This window comes from Actinia tenebrosa, unplaced genomic scaffold (assembly GCF_029948245.1).
Source record: "Actinia tenebrosa isolate PJP-AT-01 unplaced genomic scaffold, QUT_ActTen_1.0 PGA_scaffold9__36_contigs__length_13948895, whole genome shotgun sequence".
NCBI classification, from domain to species: Eukaryota; Metazoa; Cnidaria; class Anthozoa; order Actiniaria; family Actiniidae; genus Actinia; species Actinia tenebrosa.
This window is the reverse complement of record NW_028292586.1, coordinates 11,631,723-11,656,276: the sequence shown is the minus strand read 5'-3', so window position 1 is coordinate 11,656,276 and position 24,554 is coordinate 11,631,723. Positions and strand designations below refer to the sequence as shown.

Here is a 24,554-nt window from a genome sequence, read left to right as displayed (position 1 = left end):
GCAGGCAGGCAGGCAGGCAGGCAGGCAGGCAGGCAGGCAGGCAGGCAGGCAGGCAGGCAGGCAGGCAGGCAGGCAGGCAGGCAGGCAGGCAGGCAAGCAAGCAAGCAGATCAACACGCAGAAACGTATAAACCATTTACAATGCAAGATTGAAAATAGACAAAAATAAGATTTTTGTGCAGGTTTCTATTCCAATGTTCTTACCCATGACCACTCTCGCACTTTTTGACACATTTTGGCCACATCACCATATTCAGCTAACGCTGCTCCTACGAAGGACCCCATGCTAGTGCCTGCTACCATGTCCACGGGAATGCCTTCAAAGATAATATTAACAAATTAATTAAGAACACAAAATGGAAAAAACCTTCAGTGCCCTTTGGGAGTAAACCAAGGTTTATTTCAACTTCACGTATCAGAAAAATCGTGATTGAAAGTGTATTGCGTTTACGAGATTTTTCCTCCCTTGTAAGAGTATACATAAGATCGACATTAGATACCATTGGGGAATTATATAGGAAAACAAAGGCGCGCGCGAAAAAAAAAATGTTCTAGTGCATTTTTTTAATTTTTTTGCTCTTTCGCATTACCGAGGACATTATCTTGATCTCGAATTAAAAAAATAATTATTTAATTTTTCCGATTTTATTTTCACCATTCACTTTAATCTAAGCCTTCCTGTGATCAAACTCAGTATAGCAAGCTACTTTGACTGCGCACTAAAATCGTAAGAAGAAAGTCTGAGCGCGAACAATGCCAGCGAGCGTCCTTTTGGATATTAAAAATTTGGGATTTCAGAGTGAGAGTGTAGGACCCAGCTGATAACATAGGCAATGTTCTTTTTCATTTAGTACTTCCTTCTTAATAAAAAAGATAGCCAGAAATGTTTAGGGATTTTTTATTTCCAAAGGCCTATTTCATTTTTTCAAGTGTAGGCGTTTCCATGACATTCTACAGGCACGTGCCCTTATAGCTTTGTGTTTTCCGACAATGTCATGGAAACGCCTTGCGATTGCCGTCCACCAAAACCTTGTTTATCGCGACATAAAAAATCACTACAGGGCGCGTGTGATTGAGAATGGTTGTAAAGCTTGCTTGTTTTCAATGTGAAAAAAAAAAAATGTCGATAATAATTTACCTAACCTCCTCTACAGAGTACAGTTTACAGTTTTCATCAGGCCTGATGATGTTGTCGGGATGACAGCAAAACGTTGTCTTTTACAAATAGTTTTCTTGTTAAATTGTACTCCTAAAAGTACCTTTATCAAATAACCTACCTGCTTCCTCTAAAGCCTTGATTACACCTACATGTGACAGGCCCCTATACCAAACATACCAAGACTTATTAGGTGAAATAATTACAAGCAAGGTTGGCTTCGTTCTATCCTTTAGAGCAACGGACAAGAATAGTCCCCTTCACAGTTTCCAACGTAATCTTTAAAAGTAGCCTTGTGTTTGCATCGAAGCGTGATAGACACATGTGAATAATTGTCCAAGGTGTTAAAAAAAGGTCTCTATCATTGCAAGCTCAAGCAAGGGACTATTTAAGCTGGGGAGAGGACGAGAAAGTATAGAAGGGATGGAATGAACTGGGTGGGAAGAATTTTGGGCAATGAAAATTGCTTCTTTCTCAGTTTCTTTTCATTGTCTTAGTCATTGTGCTTTACCTTGCTCCACCTCCTCCCAAAACAAGGCCGATTGATGTCCCAGTAAGACGACGAGCGAGGCGAGAGAAGTCGGAGTTCCTACAAAAGAAATGGTCATATGAAGCCAAACAGCCCCTGACAAAAGATCACAAAGTTATCATCAGATAACTCGGTTTCTTACCTTGCCGGGGTTTGATAAGCTGCGGGATTTCTTGCATACTAAACATAAAAAAGAAAAGAAAAAAAGAAAAAAAAAAAAAAAGAAAAGAAAGATACTTTAGCGCATTAATTTTCGATCTGCAGTGAAAAACTAAACTGCAAACCCTTATTTCGCGAAACTCGACCCATGCTGCTACTACTATATGCTACAAGGCGAAACATGATGTAATATTAATAAAAGAGACTTACCCGATCAGATAGGAAACGCTTACTGAATATTTTCTTCTGGCATCGAACCTAAAAATCAATCATTCATATTTTGAAAAACAGAAGTTCAACCTGAACTTATGTATTGAAATGAAAAGGCAGACAGAATGACAAATCCAGGTTAGTCTTCTACGTCGCAACTGCTGGAATTGTCACGCAGAGAACGTTGCGTGACGACCATAACGCGCATACGTGGGGGACTAGACCTGGGTCGACGTTCACTTTTCATGCAAGAAAAACAGTTGAAAGTTTAACAAGTTAATTAGTTGAATGGCTCGGCTGATAAACGGTTCGACATCAAACTCTGACTTTAGAAGTCTGACAACTTACGTGTGTATGCGCTGATATCCACCCCCGGGCATTTAACCACTGTACTGTACCCGATATCCGGTGATTGCTATCAACCTCACTATGAAGAAGGATCAGCTCCTTTTGGGCTCGCACTTGAATGCTTTCTAGCTGAAGTTCAAGCTCAAAAAAAAAAAAAAATTGGCAATACGAGTGAGAAAGGGGAAACAGCTAACTGCTGCAAAATCGTGCATGGCTATATTTGGAACAGAAGAGCTAGCCAATGGTTGGTTGGAGGGCCAAATGGCGCAAAACGTGTTGCATTGAATACAACAACAAGTTATCAGCAATCGAGTCGGACCCATTATGTAAACAGTTATATCGTTTAGTTGAGGGGCGAAAGCACTGGTCATTGATTAACGTGCTTCCATCAAGTTTTGGGTGCAAGCGGGAGGTTGCTAAACACGCAAGAAACTTAAGAGTTGCACGAGGCGTAGCCGACTCTATCATCTTGAATACTTGAATAACCAACCAAGAGCACCCATAACTCGATGGAAGCATGCCAATCAATGACCAATGCTTCTATAACATAGCAAAAGCGTAAAAAATCTTCGTTAATCGAAATAAAAAATTTTTTTTCGAAAGAGTTCTCCATTACATAGCGCGCGCTACTTGATCACATCAGCGTACACCAACAATTGTTGGATGCACGCTAATTAACCAGTCAGAGCGCGAGTTATATTGTTGTTATGGTATAAGTTGGGATCATAAATCCTTTTTTCATTTTCCTTCACTTTTTTAAAAAGCAGTTTATTCTGTTGATTTACCTGTCCGACTGCTGGGTTTTCATCTGCTAATCCAACAATCAGTATACAGTCAGCCTGTGGATGGAAAACCATTGGATGTTGTTGGTATCTTGTTCATTGTACATTGAGGGCCTATAGGGACACCTAGTCTCCTCCACAGGCTACCTCATATATTCTCTGTTGGGATCAAGTAAAACTCCCAGCAAGAGACAGGAAATGACGTCAAGTGAAACTCCCAGCAAGAGACAGGAAATGACGTTAAGTGAAACTCCCAGCAAGAGACAGGAAATGACGTCAAGTGAAACTCCCAGCAAGAGACAGGAAATGACGTCAAGTGAAACTCCCAGCAAGAGAACGAAATGACGTCGAGTGAAACTCCCAGCAAGAGACAGGAAATGACGTCGAATGTAACTCCCAGCAATACGACAATACGTGGGGGAGAGGGGGGGTGGCATTAGGGTGTTATGTAATGTGCAATATGTTAGTATATTAGGAAAGATCAAGTACTAGCCTGTCTTATGCATCTTTTAGTCCAAGCTGACATGTAAGAATCAGCCTGATACAACACCATACGATGAAGATCCTCTTGTTGTCCCAACCAGCTTGCAAGACGGTATTCATTCATACTGAAAACAAAACACGAACTATAAATAGAGTGCATACCGCATATACGTGACAAAGGTAACTAACAATGCCAAGTTTTGTAGGTCTACGGTCTACTGAGAGGTCTACTGAACTTACTAATTTGTGCAATTTCTTACAAAGTTTTTCACGGACATATGGTATGCACTCTATCTTTGAAATAACAATATTAAGGTCTTGAAATTCTTTGTACGTGTGAATCATATGTGTGTCTTTTCAAAAAACGTTGTCGGTCGAAGACCTGAATTCTAAAATCTGAAACCAAGTAGGACGCTGGAAATTGTTATATACATTCAAAGCCGAACGACTTAGTTTTCGCCCCATGTAAGGGAATCCGGACTTATGGTGGATTCCCGATTCCAAGCGCTGGATTCCGGATTCTGAGACTCAGTATTACGGATTCCAAGGGTCTGGATTGCGGATTCCAAAACTTTTGTATTGCGGATTCCGGATTCCATATCGTTAAATTTCAGATATTTTCTCTGAAAATTATATTTGATGTACTTGCCAGTATAAGTATAATCGTCTATCAATTAAGTCAGCATCTGATGAGAGATTTTCTTGGTGGAGATATTACACAGAGGGGGAGGGGCTATAATATCGGCTCAGTCTAGGTCGAGGCGATAGCATTTGAGTGTAGACTTTGAATTTCAAAGTAGCGGATTCCGGATTCCATTATAAACTGGATTCCGGATTCCAAGGCCTGGATTCCGGATCCCAGAGTGCTGGATTCCGGATTCCAGAGTGCTGGATTCCGCATTCCAAAGCCTAAAATTTCGTGGATTCCGGATTCCGGATTCCGGATTCCGGATTCCAGATTCCGGATTCCGGATTCCCTTACATGGGGCGATAGTTTCCTTTTAGATGGAATATGAAGCATGACCTTTGAGTTAGAACTGTTATTTTTCGTATTTTAGTCAGAAAACATGAAAGCACAAAAATCCCGAAAAAATCGCCCATATCAGATCTCCGACCGACAATATTTTTTTGAAATAGGTGTATACAAGCAGAAAGCTGTAATGAGTTTACCTGTCGAGTGCAGAACTACCCAGGTTACTCCGTACGAAGTTACTGGTTAACAACAAAGTAGTGCCTGTAAAAGATAAGATAAGAACACGGGTTAAACGACATGACATTATTGGGAGAAAGGTGGTATAAATAGGGGTGGGACTGAGGATTACATAGCAACCCCAAAAGGAGAGATGAGAGGATAGTCTAGAGATCACAAGACAAGTAATAATGAAAAGAAAAAAACCCAAGTATAAATAATAGACTCTCAACGACACAAACACCCCGAAGGAGAACCTAGTTGTAGGCTTATAACTCCCAATGTTTTTTTTAGGTCGTATCGATATTTCTGTAAACTTTCTGTTAGCAATAGTTTCACTTGCTTTGACCTCGTTTTGTTAACCCACATGTATCAAATTAAGCTGATCCTCACAGTATATGAAGCAACTTATGCAGCTGCAAATTGAAAGACTCAGAAACAAGTCCGAGTCTTGAACAGGATTATTCCTACAAGTATCCACTTACCTATCGCATTCAAAGCCAGACTTAATTCAAAGCTAAAGTTAGCCAGAGGTACATTTGTAGAGGCAGGAATAAGTGCAACCGTCCCAAGATTTGACCCGCCAAAGATCTGATTGTCTACTGGCCGATGATTTTCTAACAACACAAGAAAAAAAAGACAACGTTAAGGTTACCTGTTTAGATCGATGTCAGTATTGTAAAGTAAAGAAACCGAGAAAGCTTTAAATGTAGATAGTACCGCAACTCTCAATTGTTTGTATGGGAAATCGCACGATTTCGAGTACAATTCGAAGGAATTTATAGGTACGAGCGATGTTTTTGTCATTTATAATACACTCAACAAATTTGAGCAACCTGAGGAACTCTACAGAGTACAATTTGGGATTAAATTGCACTCCTCTTGTCCAATCAGAATTGAGAAACTTTGTCGAGTGTATTATAAGAAGTGCAACAGGGATAACAAATTGGAAGGCAGAGGGGTGGGGTGTGGTTGCGGTGAGGTTGGTGGGGGGTGGGGTAGATGTTTAATGCATTTTCCTCAGTGGTCTTATCTGAGAAAAAAAAAAAAACACTTAGGGGGAGGGGATGGGGTCAACTCTACATTCCACATCCGAATTGACCTTTTTTCGAGTTCCAAATTACTGCTGTGTTTCTTGATTACAGATTCATTTACTCAGGCTTAGCCTTGTATCAGTATCTAAACAATTTACAAATACCAAGAATGTGGTATAGTAAAGAATGAACAACTTCAATAACACTTTGAAATCTCACGGACCTTGACTGTAACACATGTGGCATCCGGTACTTATTGATGCAATAGAGTCCTTACCTAAGAGAGCTTCTGTTCGTACCGTTCCACGTCTGTACTGACCAAGTAATCTCTCACCCAACAAATGAATCAGACGAGAAACAACCTGTCAAAAAAACCCGACGCCAAATCCAGTAAGAGGGGCTTTTTGAATGCTGGAGAAAGAGACTTATGCTTTGCACAAACTATAGCAAATTTCGTAAAATTGTTTTAAAAAAACACGGTACGGACGTGACGTAGAGCAGTTTTCGTATGACTGCGAAAAGCTCACGGCATGAACACGGTTGTGAAACGGCAAGGGATACGCCAGACCAATCGCATTGCTCGTGAATTTAATCTCCATCCAATTAAATACCCGGAACACGAAATAAACACGACGCGGGCACAGTCACGTCAAGGTAACGACACTGCCAGACCAATCACATTGCGAGAGAAAATAAGCCAATGCTGCTCTAACATGACCGAGACATTACTGCGTCTGAGCTTTTACATTTATATTGTCGATTCCGAACTGTGACGCCTTCTAGTATTTTGATTGTCTGGGCAATATTCTCGCGAACGCTGATTGGTTCAATCGACAAATGATGTCTGTACCATATTGAGTTGTCCCACAATCATATAAAATAGTGGTTATTTGCTAACTGTGTAGACAAGGGATGCAACAAGTGAAATGATCTGCTTACATGCGGATGCTGTCTCTTGATTGTGTTCAGTAGCCCGTCAGGTAACACTGCGATCTCGGTGTCTCTGGATAGAAGAATTAATGCGATGAGACTATTTCTATGTCATCATTATCATGATCTACCATCCCTATGGCGATTACTCATCGTCATTTTGACTGATCATGATCATCTTCAACGCGGTAAACCCACCACTACCAAAGTCATCATTTATTATGATTGATCATCATAATCATCCACATTTATCATCCTCCTCATCACCACAGTTATTATTCGTTATGATTAATCATCTTTATCATCATCATCACCACTATCCCCATTATCATCAATGTCAACATTCAACAAGACCACGATCATGATTATCATCATCATTCACAATCGTTATCAAAAGCATCGTCATCATTTTCCATCTCTTACCGGATGGCATGGACGGTAGTCGCTCTAGGAGCTTGAGTTAAGACTTCGACCTAAACGAGAGAGGACAAGACGCCTTATGAAACTACAGCTACCTTACGCAATAGTACGGACCTTAAAGTGCCTATCAACCTTCTGACAATATTCACAGTATTAATTCTACATGGAGTAATATGTGGAATAACCAGAAAAAAATTTCATAGTTTGAGTACGGCTTGTTGAAGTTATAAAGGTTTTTACCGTGCCATATGATAATTCTGTGACGTATGAGGAGTATAATCATTTAATAACAAAACATTACTGGCACAGATAAATTAAATCTGAAATACGTCGTTGCTTTTCCCATTGCTCTTATAGAAATTATTGCAAGTTATTTTTAACATAGAAGCCGGTGTTTCGAATTACAAGGAACAACAAATAACAATAATTGCCTCCTCATACGTCACAGCATTACCATATGGCATGGAAAAACCTTTATAACTTTAAGAAGCCGCACTCAAACTATGAAATTTGTTCTGTTTATTCAACATCTTATCCCATGTAGAATGAATACTGTGAATATCGTCAGAAGGGTGATAGGCACTTTAAGTATAAATATTTTAAAATAATTAACAGGGAGTCATATTAAAAGTATCCTCACCAGTCCAATGATTTCACCTCGACCAGCTTCACTGACTAATTCTTTCTTTCCATTTTCTAATTTAACTACCGATCGAAGACGGCCGTTAAGTACAATGTAGATACTCTTAGACATCTCATCTTGCCTAGAATAAAACAGACAAGTAAATTTGTGTGAATAGACAATAATAGTAATGTACTCTCTTAAAAAATGTCTTGAATGCGAGGCTAAATGTCACAACTAGACCGTTTTCTCAAGGTTGCGTGCGCATGCAACTTGACGGGCCACAAAACTAAAAAACGCAAATTCATTAAAATTGAGAAGACTGTTATATATTTAAAGAGGAGAATAATCGACTTAATGCATTCCATCGCGAAAGAGTCTGATTTCTTTTGTATTTTCATGTTAGCCTCTCATCAGCGATACTTTTGAACAAGGTCTATACACAGCCATTTTATAACATCACCGCTATCTTTGATCATTATCTTCACCTGCACTACGATCAAACCCCATCTGCAATACCCAGTGTTCGTGCTGAGGTAACCACTTAAAATTCAAGGACTATTCAAGGAGTATACAAGGACCCAAAAATGAATTTTCAAGTAGTATGTACAGCTAATTATGCCAAGGTTTTACACGGTGGTTGCACATGGACGACTTACAGATTTTCCAATCTTTCTAACTAGATCTATTTCAGAACCATGCAAGTAATGATCGAAGCAAAAATTCAAGGAGTTTTCAAGGAGTTTCGCTAAAATCATAAAATTCAAGAGCTTTTCAAGTGCCCTTGAAAACGTGAATTAAATTCAAGGAGTTTTCAAGGAGTTTAAGGAGTAGCAGGAACCCTGAATACCATTGCAATTATCCTAGTAATCGTTCACAACGTGAGTTTTTACCTGTAGAGTGCTCTACCAGCTTCAATGTGCATCCAATCAAGAGCATAATCAATCTGCCTCAAGAACGGTGATAGGCGCTTAACCAGCGAGTAAGACACATTCAGGATTACTCTCGGTCTCTGCCGCATGAAACTACAAGGAAAACACAAGTTATTGACAAAAAATTAAGAGATAAATGATCAAACAAAGGAACAAACAGACAAACAAACAAACAGACAGACAGACAGACAGAAAACAAAGCAAACAAATATGATAAATTAGTTAATAAAGAAACGTGAAACTACCAAGCTTAAGTTAAAATACAAAACATGGATTGCTGAAGGTCAGGAACAATGCACTGTTTTTGTATGATCGATAAATTCCATTACTCACAGGAAAAATAATATTTTTTTCTCTCTCTAGACCATGGCTGTTGTGAAAATACTCGGTTATCTATTCTTAGGTGGAGTAAAGAGTAAAGATTGGCAGTGCATTTTGGGAATGTTTTCGGGGACGGAAAATCCGCCATCTTGGAAATATGTCCCTTAAAACAGCCCCACAATGCACTGCAATGCCAACTCGACCCAGTCTTTTCCTCGACATCGGGAATGGCTAATTTTTCACAACCCTTTTTCTATGTAAACCTTTTGGAGTGGAGGGTGTGGAGGAGGTTAATGAAGGAACTAACATTTACCTGTAAAAGTGCGCCTTCGTTATGACAGCCAGTGAACACTCACTAGTTGATTTGACGGTAAATAAAGCAGGTTCACCAGTAATAACAGCCATGACTCCCACAAACTCACCAGGTGCTGCGGTATACAATACATTCTGCGTGCACAAATACACAAATTATATTAGTATTTATCATGGGGATTCGAAGGGACGAGCAAGCGATTTTAAATAAAAGTTGTGTATCGTATTTGTCTTTTTGATGGTTTGAAAGCATCCCCAGGATAGTCAGTGAAAAGACGAGGGCTGCTACATGAAGAAGTATTCTCCTAGCGAAAGAAATGATTGAATAAATGAGGGGAGTTGGGGTGATGAAGTACTGCTATTGATGCGGTTTGAACAGCCTGCATGCCTACCTGTGTTTCATCATTCATACTGCTTTGTGTAACTTGTAATGTTCCAGACAGTACAAAGTGTAGATTACACTCCTGCAAATGCACACAAATAGCATTACCAAAATATCATTGTAAGTGTTTCAATAGTGTAGAGCCCTATGAACCTGCTGCTGTTGTTATTAGACCACACCTCCCCCTCCCCTCCCCCCCCAAAAAACACCACACCTTCCCAATTATTTCTTTGTCAAATATCAAATTAGCCAATGTGCACGAGCACGAATCACTAGCAAAAAGCATGACTGGGGTACTTTTTTTTAAGTCAACCAACAGGCCCGAATGTTTTATTAATTTTTTATATGCCAAGAGATTTTGGTCATATGATAGCACCCCAGGAATTGCAATGAACTGTCGCATAACAGCACAATGACATATTTTCCAATTTTTCGTTTACGTTATTGTTAAGAAATATTTATGTAATATCTGGACAGCCGGAAAGCCGGCCTTTATACACAGAATCGAAATATGAAATATTTTAATAGCTTTTTTTCCTGACCAGCTTGCATCGTGTTCGCGTGGAAACATAAAAGCGTTTTCACATATCTAAGAGGCTAGTCAGTCACGTTTGCATGATGGCATCATTGACCTCTACTACCAGCCTCCCTTGCACACTTTCTTTTCTCCACTTAATTAGCACCAATAGTCTTACTATTCTCATGAAGGAATACAAATTTGAATGAGAAAGAAAATTCGCCAAGCATTATGGTAGTGGGAGTGAAATGACTCCATCATGCAAACGTCCTATTGGTCGTCATATTTTGATTTGGTATATTGTGCGAGATTTTACTGACCTGATCCCCCTGTTGTATTATAACTGTATTGGCAGAAACAATAGCGATGTCTATCATATTATCTAAGATAGATTCGTTCTGTAAACAAGACCATCATAAAATTGGTTACACAAAATTGGTGACACAATTTCAACCAATAAGATGCGGCCAAACTTTTTTCCACCAATCAGAATAGAGGGTTGGTTTTTAGGAAATAAAAATCAGCAGTACTGTAACTACGCTCAAGACGGTACACGCACTGACTACAATGGACAAACAAAACCTGTCTTACCGGTATATCTAGTTTCTTTGCTATTTCTCGCACAGCGGTTTTCAGCAAATCATCTTTTTCGTCTTGGGTTTTGCTTGGAAATTCCTCCACATTGTGTCCGTTACTATGACCACAGGGGAAATCGAAGCGCGATTCTTTTGAAGTGGGGCTTGACTCAGAATCGCTTTCAATTTCAAACGTAGCACCTGCGCCTCCACTACTACTAGTTTCGGGCAGCGGATAAACGTTTGGGACACGCGCACGACCGCAAGCTGCGTCGAAGTCAGACGAAGAACGATAGGCAACTGGAATAGAGATTAACGAACGTGAATTAGAATAGTGAAGGTTTCTAACAGCAATTACTCTCGCTCAACCGATTAACAAAGTGTGAGGAGCTGTGTAGGCCATAAGCTGGTCAGTATTACTAAAACTATGTACAACTATTAAACAATGAAATGATACTCTAGGGAATACACATGGTCTGAAATGCAAAAACATTACGCGCAAGTGGATTTCATCTGTTATATGAGATAAAACAAGACGTATAAAAAGGTTGAAATTAGAAGATTGCTAATTGTTTAGCTTAATTGCAAAGAAAATTAAACTACGCTAAAATATTAGTGCGGTTACGACATCAAACGTCTTATATTCTAGTGCATATTTTTATCTTAACAGGCTGCAGCAGTGGTTGCATTGGATACATGCATAATGTCCATATTGTTGCAATACACAGTACAACTGAAATTGCAGATTTATCGATGATGCTAATACCAGCGAAACATAAAATTCACAAAGTAGAGGAAGATGTGATGCAGCAGCATCAGTAAAAAATGGATATCACCTGGACCCGTCTAATCTTACCTGTGACGCTACTGCTTCCCTGCCTCTTTGGCCTTCGCAATGAAAAACAATCTCTGACCTGAATTATGCGACTTTTCTTGTTTTCTTTCTTGCATTAAGGTGCAGTAATATGGGCAACAAAATCGGGCAACTTGTCGCACAACTAGTTGTAGAGCAAATATTGCTTGTATCACCACTTCGCGTTCGACAAATTTGGATTGTTGTAAAGAGTGGAGAGAGTTCCTACTTTTGCGCAACAATGCAAATTTGTTGCGCGCGGAGTTATAATACGAGAAACATTTGCTCTGCAACTCGTTGCACGACAAGATGCCCGATTTTGTTTTCCGTGTTACCGCACCTTTAGCCAATCAGAATCAGTCGGAGTTGGGTTTGCAAAAAGCATTATTTCTGAGCGGAGACCAAAAGGAGCAGTTTGACAAGTAACAAGAATGGCAATGCGCGAAAATTCCATGCGCACACATGTCATGCACGTGTCATGACGACAACCATGTCAAAAAATAGGAACAAGTTTAACGCCTAGTTTTCAGCGATCAACGATCAACAATCTATCTATATCATATGACCATATCAACTTTATACCTCTAGTTGTTGTTTACCATGCATGGCCCTTGGTACCAAGTACTTAGTTATATCATGTCACTTGACATATCTGGCACTCAAAATCACGAAGGAAAAGTAGTGAGAGCCAGTTTACAAATATAAAAAATAGTGGACAACGGCCCTCACGAAGGACAGAAAGATGAAGCGTAAAATCTTTCGCTGTCTTAATCTGTGGGTTTAGCTAAGAGCCATCGGTAGTAAAATTACCACACAGATCGACAGAGAAAAAGCATACCATGGAAACTAGAATACACTGTCTTCCTGACTACCTAAAATAATGCAATACAGCAGAGCGCAACAAAGCACCCAGGTGTTCAGATACTGCCATGGATTATTATGAGAAGGAAAAAAGAATTCACTGAGGTTTAATACTATTGCGAGAAGCTAAGGTGTACGAGTGCTCTTTCTGTTAAGAGTGTTAACTTCCTTACAGACATGTATCAAGTAAGAAAGAGAGAAATAGCGAAAGAATAAAGTGATTTGCCAGTTTAGTCTTCATTACTAGACTCAAGTGCATTAGGTGCAAAGAAAAAAAAAACAATAAAAAAGAAAAGCAAGCAAAAACCTTCAGAGTCGGTCAACTCTCCAGCAGAAGCTGCACTGGCCCGGCCGGACATGTAAGTAAAGGAGCTGCACCGTCCTAGGGCTGCCTTGGCTTTAAACGTAGGCTCTGAAAAGCTGACAGAGCGCTGGAGCTTCTTCTTTACCGGAATAGCAGCTGATTGGTTGGGACGTTCTGAGGCTTAACAATTATACATGTACGTCAAGTTGGGTTTAGTAACATGGCTCCTTTACTTTACGCAGCGATTAAAAAATGCATGCCATGGTATTATGCATGTAACATCTAACACTTTGAGTTAAGAGGCATGGCAACTGAATACGGCACATCGTAAGTTAGCCATACCGTGACCGTATTTCACTTTGGCGTCAATGTAACTAAGCGTTTTGATTGGTTAATCCATAATGGAAAGCCATTTCAAAGTTACGCGACATACTGTCGTACCATGCACGTGCCGCGAGTCCGTACTACAAGTTTGTCACGCAAGCGAAAACGACTCGACTGATAAACTTGAGACGAGAGGTTTTTCGTTAAGCGTGAAAAACATAGAGAGCGTTTTCACTCAAGTGACAAGGCAGCCATATTGGAGTACCAAACAATGGAAACTTTCTGCACAGCTTTTGTAAAATAGGCTCCAATGCCCGGAGGATAGAAAATGTATTGTTTTGGTACACCATAATGGCCGCTGTGACATCACATGAAAACGTTCTATTACGGACGTGCTTTGACAGGGTCGTCTGCCATTGGTTTAATAGTATTCATTAAAATTAATAAACCATTTACGTCTTCAAACAATTTTTAACCGCGTTTCTTCTGCTGTAGCTTTACCTTTTGCAATGAAGCAAGAATCAATCAAATTAATTTTATATAAAAAAAACTTGACATTTGAGATCGCATAAGTGAGATATTACAAATGTACAAGACATTTGAAGGAAACATTAAAAATACATTGACATTGAACGTGAGTTCGTTCACAGAACATCCCTTCAGCAATTTTATTTTAAAATAACTGTTCTTTCGCGCAATCTGATTGATCGAAATACCATTTTACTTGAGAGTATCTAAAACGCTATCTTCATTTTTTCTCGAGCGCGCTCTCTGAATTTTTGTGGGGGGAAAAACACACTGTTTTTCGTTAATTGCTTATTTTTAAAAAAGGAAGTACTCCGTTTTAGACACTCTTGAAAAGCTGGATACTACTCCGCTACGCGTCCGCGTGGTTTCCAACGCTACCCTCGTGTTCTCTGTGTGTTTAGATCAAAGTCTCTAAGACAAAACACTGTTTTATATTTCTTAATTCTTTGTCGGCCGATATCATAAACACCACGCATCGTTCTGACTTGTTGCTGACACATGTTAACCTCAATAGCCTAAAGATTCATTATGTACTATTTCCAATTAACATTCATTGCAAGTCGCGCTTACCTTTTCCACCACTGGATGAGCTAGCTACAGCGATGTCAGGATTAGGGCTTCCACTATTAGACGCGTTCACATCTTGAGCTGTATCCAGAACGAGCGGCTTCTTCAGTGAAGATTTAGGAACTTCAGAAAGGTGTGCCTCGAATGACCGGGTTTTTGAGGGACTGCTGACTGATTGAGGTAGAGTGTTTGGGAGCGTTGCTGTGGTGAGTGTGGAGCGACGAGTAGTTGGAACACCCTTGAAAAAGAAAATCACAAAATATATGATTATGATTATATGATAGTTAGTGATGTTTTGAGGGAGGAAAACTAGAGAAAATCCCTTGTCGGGGTAAGGGAAGGAACAATACATCAAAAAAACTCAGCTCCCGTGACTCAGACGGAAATTGAACCTGCTGCTCCAGGTGTGAACTATACAGCGCAAGTCACCCATACCACCTTAATGTGATAAAGTTGACGAACAAATAAATGTCAAAATGGGCCGAGAAATGTTTTGAATTGCGCGTCTGCGTCCAATATGAGAAAAGTTACTTTAACTGCAATCGCAAAGTATAAAGGATCATAAATGCCTTTTAGCGCTTAATTCCCACAAATTCCAAAAACCTGACTTTGATTGTGCGTTCATGATTGGAAATTGCGTTTATTTTGTTTATAAGATTAATATCTAATCAAGAGCAATGGAACGATTTGAAGATGTTCGCAGTTCTAGATTTATTCCACTAAGATTTATTCAGTCGGCAAATAACTCAAATTGTAAACAGAGTAAGTGCGACAGAAAAAGTAAGTTACATACGTCCGTGCCGTGACATGGTTGTGCATGACATTCAAAGCATTTTCATAGGATACTCAATGATCGTGCGCGCTTTGAATGGGCCAGTGGATGATGACATATTCGTACCGTGACTGTGCCGCGTACTGTATCTTTTCATGTTCATATGAAATCTACTCTATATATATATGTATACTACGAACTTACCGGGTCGATTAACTCGTAGCTCAGCCCTAAGAAGTTATGCATAGCCATAAATGTGACTTGCTGTAATCGTAGCATGATTATCTGGGGGGGAAAATACACAAGACCAGTGTATCAAAGTTAAGTAAACTAGATACAAGTGCAGACAATGCGTTCCCATTGCGGACCACATGTCATTCGCTCGAATACTACAGTAACCGAAAGGATTCCCATGTTACAGTTGTCATCTCGATCATGGCGTAGCAATGGAAACAGTGACAAATTCATGCTTAACCTTACCTGGACCACTCGTACCAGTGATTCTGGATTCTTCTTAAATACTTCCTGGAAAGCTTTACCAGGAAGCCTGGAAAAGATAGCAAAAACTATTGAGTCGAAATGAAGTTTTTAAAACCGCGATATTCTATTTAGTTTCCCATTTCGCTTCAAATATATAAATTCAAAAAGAAAGATAAAGAAGAAAAATTAGTGAATGAATAAGAAAGAATAAGAAAGAATGCTTAAGAGAAAATAAGAAAAGAAAAGAAAGGAAGGAAGGAAGGAAGGAAGGAAGGAAGGAAGGAAGGAAGGAAGGAAGAAAGAAAGAACGAAATGAAGAATGAATGAATGAATGAATGAATGAATGAATGAATGAATGAATGAATGACAGATAGACAGACAGACAGACAGACAGACAGACAGAAGGAAAAGATGTTGACATGCATATCGTATTCTACACATACTTTAGTACTGTTGAATCCATCATTGCTCTTGCACGGATCTGAGGCAGGGCAGTTGTATGGCCCTGCGAGAAAGAACAAAATACTGAGCTACAAGAAACAAAATTTAAAAAACCCTCTTGGTTGCAAAAGGCGGAGGTTAAAAGAAAATAGTATCTAGAATCTTGTTCAATCCATGGATGAAGAAGGTTATGGAGAAGAATTATAGTGATCTTCACTGTTTACAAACATTGACGTCAGTAATCTTTTCTCATTCAAATTTGCCAACCATCTCTTAAAAAATCTCTTTGTTTCAGTAGCCAATATATCTCTGGTTGGCACATTAATAACAATAGTTGACCTCAGTGCTTGCAAACTTCACTATAGCTACATGTACTTAAGCTATGGATACTTACAGTGAGTACATCCAGGATACCCAGAACACTGTAGATACTGTCACCTGTCTCAACCTCCTTCATTGGCATCTCTGTTCCATCCTATTAATAAATATGCAACACTGTTAAAGTTGAATTCCAATCTAAACATGTGGTAGGACTTTTTCATGCGCTGCGCCAGTAGAATGGAACACTTTACCATCTAGTATTAGGCATATTACATCATTACCTTCTTTTAAAGAACACTTAAAGACATATTTTTATAGAAAAGCCTTTATTTAGTTGTTTTTGCAATTCCCATTGATTAACTTAGCTTTTATGTTTCTAGTTATTGTGTATTGTTTCTGTATTCAGCGCAGATGAACATCTTGTGCTAATCTGCGCTTTATAAATGTAATTCATTATTATTATTATTATTACTAAAGAAGCCAACTGATTTGCCAGAAGCATGGATGGGTGGCGACATATGTGCAGTGAAAGTGCTCTCCTCTCACCAATGCACCTGACCCGGCTTCAATATATCCCTGATGACTCGATACATGTCCATGATGTAGGTATTTGCTGTTGCTGTTTCATACACACCTTTTCAATCAAGGAAACACAGACTTTTCCATTTTGTACCACGTAAATAGAATCATCACCCTGAATAAAAAAAAAATGCACAACAGAAAAAAAAGTTACCACAAGATTTTTATAAAGATGTACAGCAAATAGCAGGGAGACATGCAAATAAGTGTTGAGGGAAGCAAAATCAAAAAAAGTATATAAGGATTTGTATGGGAAAAATGGCTGGACAGCAAACTTCTTTTATTAATTGTGATGTTAATTTCATTAAAACTGTTTGTCATAAATGTGCGTGTGGGGGGGGGGGGGAGGGGTATTTAGGTTCGTGTGACCTAATGCAAAATTAATGGCGTATTGTTGAAAGGACATCCTTACCAGTCCTTGCTTGAATAGCATTCCATTTGCAGGCACAGACTTGGTCTCTATGTATTTACAGAGCTCAAAGAACAAAGGCTTTTCAAAATGACCAAATACCCTATGGGGTGAAAGGAAACAATGTTGTGTGTGAGTAAGTAGATTAAAGGTAAACATACAATAGACCATTTCACAGATCCCATTACTCAACCTCAGCCTCGTCAGCATGTAACATATTCTTTAGAAATTGCCTACAACCTGTGAAATTTTTAAGTGTTTCAATTGTTCATTGATGTGTAAATTCCTTTCATTACTGCAGACTGTAGTCAAATTCTAAAGAATAATTACAAGCTGACCAGGCCGAGGTTGAGTAATGGGATCCGTGAAATGTCCTATTTTATAGGTCAACTAGTCACTAGATATTAAAATAAATAATATATTAATGGCATGAACAAACCTGACACTCTTGAACATGTATATAACTTCAGGAGGAAGCTGTGGCTCGTTAATGTCAACCTGAAGGACAATGAATACAAAGGATTTGTAATTTCCAGTGTGCTACAAAAAGCCTGTAATATCATGAGGTCCATGAGTTGAGTATTGTGTGCCTTAAAACATTAAAAGTCGTAGTTGTAGTTAGTGTAGAATGTGTTGTATAGTTTAACATTGTGTAGTTCCAAAAATTATCCATACCCCCTCACAGAGGAATTTTTATAAGACACCCCCCTACCCCCCAGAAATTCTAATTTTCTTCCATACAAACTCTGTAATTTTTGTTCTTTCTCTGGGGTGGGTATGGATAATTTCTTGAACTACACATTACCCTCAGGCTAGGGAGACTTGGCAACATTAGACTCCACATCACAATGTAAAATAAAATGACGAATAAACACTTAATTCAAGAAAGAAATTCATGGCCTAATGTCAAACAAGTACAGATTAGATTGACAGGCTCGTAATTCAATTACCTCAGCTGAGTCAGCCTCCAGGAATGCAGGAGGAGGCTCCTTGATCTGTCTTTCTGGTTCATGTTCATCAAACCTCAACAGCCTGAATAATAAAAATTATATAATGTATGTTATTCTTAATATACTTTATAATATATATATATTTACATTATCTTTATCATTCATAAAATATTTAAGATATAACGTGCTTGCTAATTGGCTGGCTACCTTGTTTTTACCTGAGGACAGAGACACGATCGCGCAAAATCATTCAAAAGTGTTTTATAAAAGTGATATAAAACGTTTGCTTGTGTCTATATTCTGATATAAACACTCTGGGAGCTGTAGAGCACTCAAGAAATCAAAATGACATGTTTCTCTACGACATCTCTCTTGCTCTATTTCTCTCAGCTTCCATCATGTTTATATCACTGTATAATAGACAAGCTCACCGCTTTATATTCCTTAAGTATATATTTAATATATGATTATCAATGAAATATTTCTCTATTACAAAAAAGTGATACCTCAACATATGAAAATATAACTGATATTACATAATGCAGTATCTTCACATGTGAAGAAGATACAGATTTTATCTTCTTTTGTCGAGAATACATTTACCTTACTTGTTTGCTTTGTTCACTTGTAAGATATCCCCTTTAAGTTTACACTCGAAGATAAAAACTGTATCTCTGTATGGCCATGTAATATCCTCTATATATTAAATGGCTACTTGACAATGTCCAGGGAATAGCAGATAGAAAGTTAACTGTGTCATTGAATATACCAAGGTACAATGCACAAGATTAAACTTGTCATCATGGACTCATTAGTACAGAAAGATAATGATTTTTTTTTTCTTCTCATCCTTATATTCACAAAAAAATAAATAAATATCATTAAATACAATTCTGACTTTTTTATTTAAAAATAAGTAATATCAAATTGATAAATACAACTCTGACTTAAAGGTAAAAATGTCTCATAATGAAAATTTTTTGACTGTAAAAATGCTTGACATATAAAGGCTTCTATTTACGTTTTTTTATTATTTTAAGTTAATCTGAAAATCTAGAAATTTTAAGTACAAAGATACAGAAATCAATGAAGCCAAAGAACTTTTAGATGTTTGATAACACAGAGTAAGTTATTGTAATTAAATAATAAATTAAAGTCATCATATGTGTGCAAGTGATATTAAATGACAGGGAGCTCAGTCATGCTTGCAACATAAACACTATGCTTGTCAAATATTATTAATTTTGTAAGTGTATTCAAACTCTGTGAGTGAGCTGCAAATCAAGGGTTTTTCCAACATCCAAGAAAACAAATAAATTTGATTATCAAAAGCATGGCATTTAAATATTCTATTTATTGCAAAATCAAGACAAAACGGACTTGAAAATATTGAAATTAAATTGCTCTATTTTAGAGGGGCTGATTGCAAAATTAAGGTTTGTCGTTGCAAGATTCCTGTACATTTGCTCCAAAAACCAAGAACTAGGATCATAAAAAAGAAATTCTCTTACCTAAAAGGCCATTCAAAGCAAGAAGACACCAAGTTAGCATTCAGACAAGTATTCACAAAATCCCTTGCAAAGTCTGGAACTGTCTCCATCAAATTAATTCTCTCTCTCGCACAGTCTGCAAATTTTCTTAACTCATTAAATAGACAACCCAGGATTTTTAGGGTAATTATTTTGCAGTCACATTTCTTTTCCACATGGAAATTAGATTTAAAAATGGCTAAATATTACAGAGGAAATAAGAAGATGATTTTCCAAGGTAGAATTTCAGTTGCCACCAAAACAAGTCCAACTTGTCAAAACCTATGTGAAGTGCCTGCATCAATTATTTACATAGATAATAGATAATGTTTAGAGTTTGAGGCAGGTAGAATGTAGGCCTTAACAGGTGCCTTATTGTAGTAGGATGCAATGAAAGTATACTATCCTGTCCAAAAAGGGTTGGGCCTAATAGCAAAATCACCCACAGATATTTTAATTTACTTTTAAAATATGATTTCAGAAAAATATAAAGACCATCCTACTTAGGAACACTGTGAATTTTTCTTTAATCCAAATAAGTTGTATACATTAATATTATTTCAAAGAAAAATCCCTACTGGAAATTTTAAAGTCATGATACATGTAACACATATTAACATAATAGAAGTCTTATTTAGGTAACTCTGTCATCTGTTAAATAATCATTTATGACTGACAGTTGGCATATGCTGTACCACTCATCTAAAAAAACAATTGGAATCTTTCGCAAATAAAATAACCAGAGGGGAATAAAAATCAACTTATATATTGACTGTTTTGTATTTGAAGCCAAGATATGCAAATGGAAATATCAAGCAAAAACACAGTTCAATATTCTTTGTTTACCTTTGTTTTCCTAAAAATTATATATAATTCTGCTAACTAAGGTATCATAATTACAAAATAGCTGTTATAAATCTCACGTTCTGATTGGTTGTGAGTGTGTGCTTTATGATAGTACACAGCACGTCGGCACACTTTTAGTTGCATCATTCCTATCTAAAATAACAGTTATTGTAATTTGTATTTTATAAAAGAAATAAAAAACTTACTTGCTGTGTGTGTGAAGTCGTAAAGCACTTGGGGATTGGCACAACATTCGAAAGTGTCAAGAAGCACTTCGCTAAGCGTCATGCTTCTCCTAGGTTTCTTCTCCTTAAACCCTTCTCTCATGTTCTGGCAACCTCCACTTGCTTTATAACTGCACACAGCAAGTGAACGTGTTTTCTATTTCTTCAATATATATATTTTTTCCAAGAATTCAAATTTCTACACTGATCACTTACATGCCCACAACTATATTCATGAACCACATGAAAAAAGTGGCAAAAATGGCACAAATCATGCATGTATGCAAATTGTGTCAGCAACAGTGACAAAACTGTCTCACTTTCCTTTTTTCTTTAACTAGGCTCCCTGTGTTGCTGTGCATGACAACATTTTATTATCCCTTAGTATTTTTTAAGAAATAGAAAATGTGCGCGTGTGATGTGTGCTGTCATAAAGCAAGCGGGGGTTGGCAGAACACGAGAGAAGTGTTAGGAGAAGCACGACGCGTAGTGGTGTGCTTCTGGACACTTCTCGAGTGTTCTGCCAATCCCCAAGTGCTTTATGACTGCACACAGCACAGCAAGCAAGTTTTTTATTTCTTTTATAAAATACAAATTACAATAATATAGAAATGACGCAATGGAAAGTGCGCGCGGGTGCAATGTGCTCTCATAAAGCATGCGCTCCAAACCAATCAGAATGCGACATTCATAACAGTTATTTCATAATCCCCGATAATCACTTCTATAATAATTGTTAAATATTAATTAGTCAGCAAAACAGTCAGTATTAGTTATTTCAGATGGTTATAATACACTCTAAAAAATTACTAGATTCTGATTAGACAAGAAGAGTAAAATTAAATCCCAAATTGTACTCTGAAAAGTCCCAATTAAGTTGCTTAAACATAATCTTCTTATACAATCCGGAATTTATAGATACTCATGATGTTATGAAATTTCTCAAATTGGACTCTCCTAAAGGCTCATCCATTTTTGAAAACTTTCAAAACATCACTCGTACATTAAAATCTGAATTGTACTCGAGATTGTGTGATTTCCTATACAAATGATCAAACTGTCAGTAACAATCATGCATTATATAATCTGATAATGAATTATTTGAGTAAGAGTTAATTACCGAGAACGGAGGCAATAAGCCATAAACACCCCATGGGCCGCAGGCCTGAGGGATGTATAGGCTTATTGCTGACGTTCGAGGTAATTAAGTATTTATTTATCAATTGAGAAGGTTTTCTATCAAATGTTGCTCATTATAAATGCGAAGTCTATATTATAGTTATTAGAGAGTTTTAGATTGACTTTTTTTTCTCCCCCCAAACGGCAAACGTGACCATGTTTTCATAGTTTTCCTTCATTTTACTTTACCTTTTACAAACCTCACCAATTGCAAATACTCTTTTGTTTTTCTACTACTTGGACTTTTTTGCGATTCGTTTTCAATAATTTAAAAGAATTTTTTACTGGTCAACTGACGTTTCACGTTTGACGTGAACATAAATCTAAAACTCTCTATTAACCAGGTTAAATACTAACTACATATTGACCTCGCATTTATAATGAGGGTTATAACAAAAACAATAAATGAATAACAAAGAAAACCGTGTCAATTGAGAAATAATAATATGATAATATGAATATAAACAGAGCTAACATTGGTTCCAAAAATTGTTGCAAAAAAAAGAAGCCGGTTTTACTTTTTGTGCAGAAAGAAATATAAAAAATTCAAGCATGGAAGGGGATGTAAAACGTGAAAATGCTTGTGCAACTTGCAAACTTTTTTTCCAGAGACAAATATTGCATGTGATATTGTTTTTCGTAATACAGCCATAAAACTACATCAAGGACTTACTCTTTTGCAAAGTTGAACATGACTTTTTGTCGTTTTCTTATTTTCCTTCTATATCCTTCATCTCTTTCTTCTGACAACTGTCTTACCTGCATTTAAAGACGAAATATCCAATAAAATACTTAGTATTTAATTGTGATACCAGCAAAACTGTTTTCCAATTAGCCATTCAAAAGCTCTTGTTTTCGTTCCGGTCAAACAAGATTTGATCCTCTTGTGTTTTATTTTGTAAACAAATTATTATTCTCACAACGAAAGGCAAGGTTTGCTGAATTGAGTTACCGGTATTGAAATGGCCATGATTAACGAGATAATATCCCAAAAAAATGAACATAAATAAGCTTATAATCTCACTGAAAATTTAATAGGACTTTCGAATTATTCTGCTAGGTAAATTAATTCTGGCACAAACTTTTTCTTATCCATCTTCGCATAAGTATTCATGCAGGTTAACTCCACCAAAACACGGCTTAATCTTCACTGTTATATCGATAGAATTATACAAAATTCGCCAATCTAAATTTTCCAAGGTTTTAGACCAAGCAGGTCATGTACATCTCTTTTCCTTTGAATAAAAATGGCGTTAAATTTTTAGTTTCATTCGCCAGATTTTCGAAAGAAAATCGTTTGTAACGCGAGCTCATCGGAGCAAGAACTGTCGCCATTTGTTCTTTTTGAGATGAAATATCCCTGAATAATACTCTTGCAAGGCTGTTACTAGCTGAATTAAATAAAAAATATTTCTGTATAGGATTACTGGAAAAAACACGTGTTTTTTGCTTTGACGACACGGAAAGTCTAAAGTATTTTCCCTCAACAAGACCTACCTTTCGTAACATTTTTTTCCCGTAGAAAATCATTTTGTCTCTTTTACGAAACCTTGGCTTGGCTTCAGGGATTAAAACTTCTTTAACTGCAGGAATTACGGCTGCAGCTGACATAGAGAACAATAAAATAAACCCTTTAAATTCATAATTCCAAGTATTCATAGAATGAAATATTAATAAAATAGTTGTATCGCTGCGTAGTACCTTTTCGTCGTAGCTTCCTTATGAAGAAGATTAGCAAAACCACTATTACTAAAAACACTATTCCAACCAAAAAATTGACCTGAAATCCAAAAAGATATTCACTTTTAGGTTCCTAAGATGACAGACTTTCTTTCTGGTTAGAAATATTTTACCGATATATCTTCTAATGGGTGCATTTCGGCGAGTCTTTTGGTGAAGTTCGACGTTGCTTCACCGACGTCCATCTTGAAATCTTGTTTATTGGTGGGATATTACCGCTGGTTGGTGGTTATCGCTGGCTTAAGTCACGTTGCTGTCACGTGTGTCTGTTGTCGTGCGTGGATTTGGAAAAACTAAAAAAAATTCACCCTGAATTTCACTGATCGGCTTTATCGATATATGAAACAACCTCTGGTCTGATCTATTAAAGTTAAAAGTCTATTAAAATTAAAGTTTTGGCTAATTCACAGATGGAATTGGAATTTACCGCGTTTTTTTAGCGTGTTTTGTGAAGGGAGAAAAACCGGGAACCGGGCTAATCTGACTCGAATCCGCAGAAAGGATAGTCTCTTTTGCAGCCGTCCTTATTTAGGGATTTTCGGACCGACACTAAGAACGTGCTGCAAAAAGGAGAGACCAAACCACTATCTACTCAACTGTTGCTGCACCGAGGAGACCCCAGAGCCGTGACAGGCTAGTAAGCACTACCAAAAAGAGGTGTTGGTAAGTCCTGAAGCATAACAACCAGGACGACAAGGACGCATAGCGGTCATGCTTGTTACGTTAACATAACTATGCAAGCTTATG

At 37.6% G+C, this 24,554-nt stretch overlaps 1 protein-coding gene across 3 annotated transcripts in view; it reads right to left on the bottom strand.

Moving 5' to 3' along the window:
* LOC116286437 (patatin-like phospholipase domain-containing protein 7) overlaps window positions 1–24,004 on the bottom strand; it is a 33,515-nt gene extending 9,511 nt beyond the window's left edge. Inside the window, exons 1-33 of one of the 3 annotated variants that reach the window (XM_089024719.1) lie at window positions 23,921–24,004; window positions 23,769–23,847; window positions 23,565–23,671; window positions 22,741–22,826; window positions 18,290–18,371; window positions 17,779–17,837; window positions 17,343–17,442; window positions 16,986–17,045; window positions 16,425–16,505; window positions 16,033–16,094; window positions 15,590–15,656; window positions 15,314–15,394; window positions 14,341–14,575; window positions 12,922–13,098; window positions 10,917–11,200; window positions 10,646–10,723; window positions 9,819–9,890; window positions 9,428–9,561; window positions 8,755–8,886; window positions 7,880–8,003; window positions 7,243–7,292; window positions 6,829–6,892; window positions 6,167–6,251; window positions 5,341–5,472; window positions 4,837–4,900; window positions 3,677–3,791; window positions 3,187–3,240; window positions 2,402–2,542; window positions 2,054–2,101; window positions 1,827–1,864; window positions 1,667–1,744; window positions 1,277–1,320; window positions 204–316 (exon numbers count right to left, since the gene is read on the bottom strand). In XM_089024719.1, coding sequence (XP_088880845.1) covers window positions 204–316; window positions 1,277–1,320; window positions 1,667–1,744; window positions 1,827–1,864; window positions 2,054–2,101; window positions 2,402–2,542; window positions 3,187–3,240; window positions 3,677–3,791; window positions 4,837–4,900; window positions 5,341–5,472; window positions 6,167–6,251; window positions 6,829–6,892; window positions 7,243–7,292; window positions 7,880–8,003; window positions 8,755–8,886; window positions 9,428–9,561; window positions 9,819–9,890; window positions 10,646–10,723; window positions 10,917–11,200; window positions 12,922–13,098; window positions 14,341–14,575; window positions 15,314–15,394; window positions 15,590–15,656; window positions 16,033–16,094; window positions 16,425–16,505; window positions 16,986–17,045; window positions 17,343–17,442; window positions 17,779–17,837; window positions 18,290–18,371; window positions 22,741–22,826; window positions 23,565–23,671; window positions 23,769–23,847; window positions 23,921–23,992 — 3,198 coding nt within the window. In that variant the 5' untranslated portion in view covers window positions 23,993–24,004. Of the gene's footprint in view, window positions 1–203; window positions 317–1,276; window positions 1,321–1,666; window positions 1,745–1,826; window positions 1,865–2,053; window positions 2,102–2,401; window positions 2,543–3,186; window positions 3,241–3,676; window positions 3,792–4,836; window positions 4,901–5,340; window positions 5,473–6,166; window positions 6,252–6,828; window positions 6,893–7,242; window positions 7,293–7,879; window positions 8,004–8,754; window positions 8,887–9,427; window positions 9,562–9,818; window positions 9,891–10,645; window positions 10,724–10,916; window positions 11,201–12,921; window positions 13,099–14,340; window positions 14,576–15,313; window positions 15,395–15,589; window positions 15,657–16,032; window positions 16,095–16,424; window positions 16,506–16,985; window positions 17,046–17,342; window positions 17,443–17,778; window positions 17,838–18,289; window positions 18,372–19,800; window positions 20,066–22,740; window positions 22,827–23,564; window positions 23,672–23,768; window positions 23,848–23,920 lie in introns of those variants that run through there. The other 2 variants (XM_089024720.1, XM_089024721.1) reach the window with 2 other exon arrangements.
* Between the last annotated feature and the right edge of the window lie 550 nt (window positions 24,005–24,554).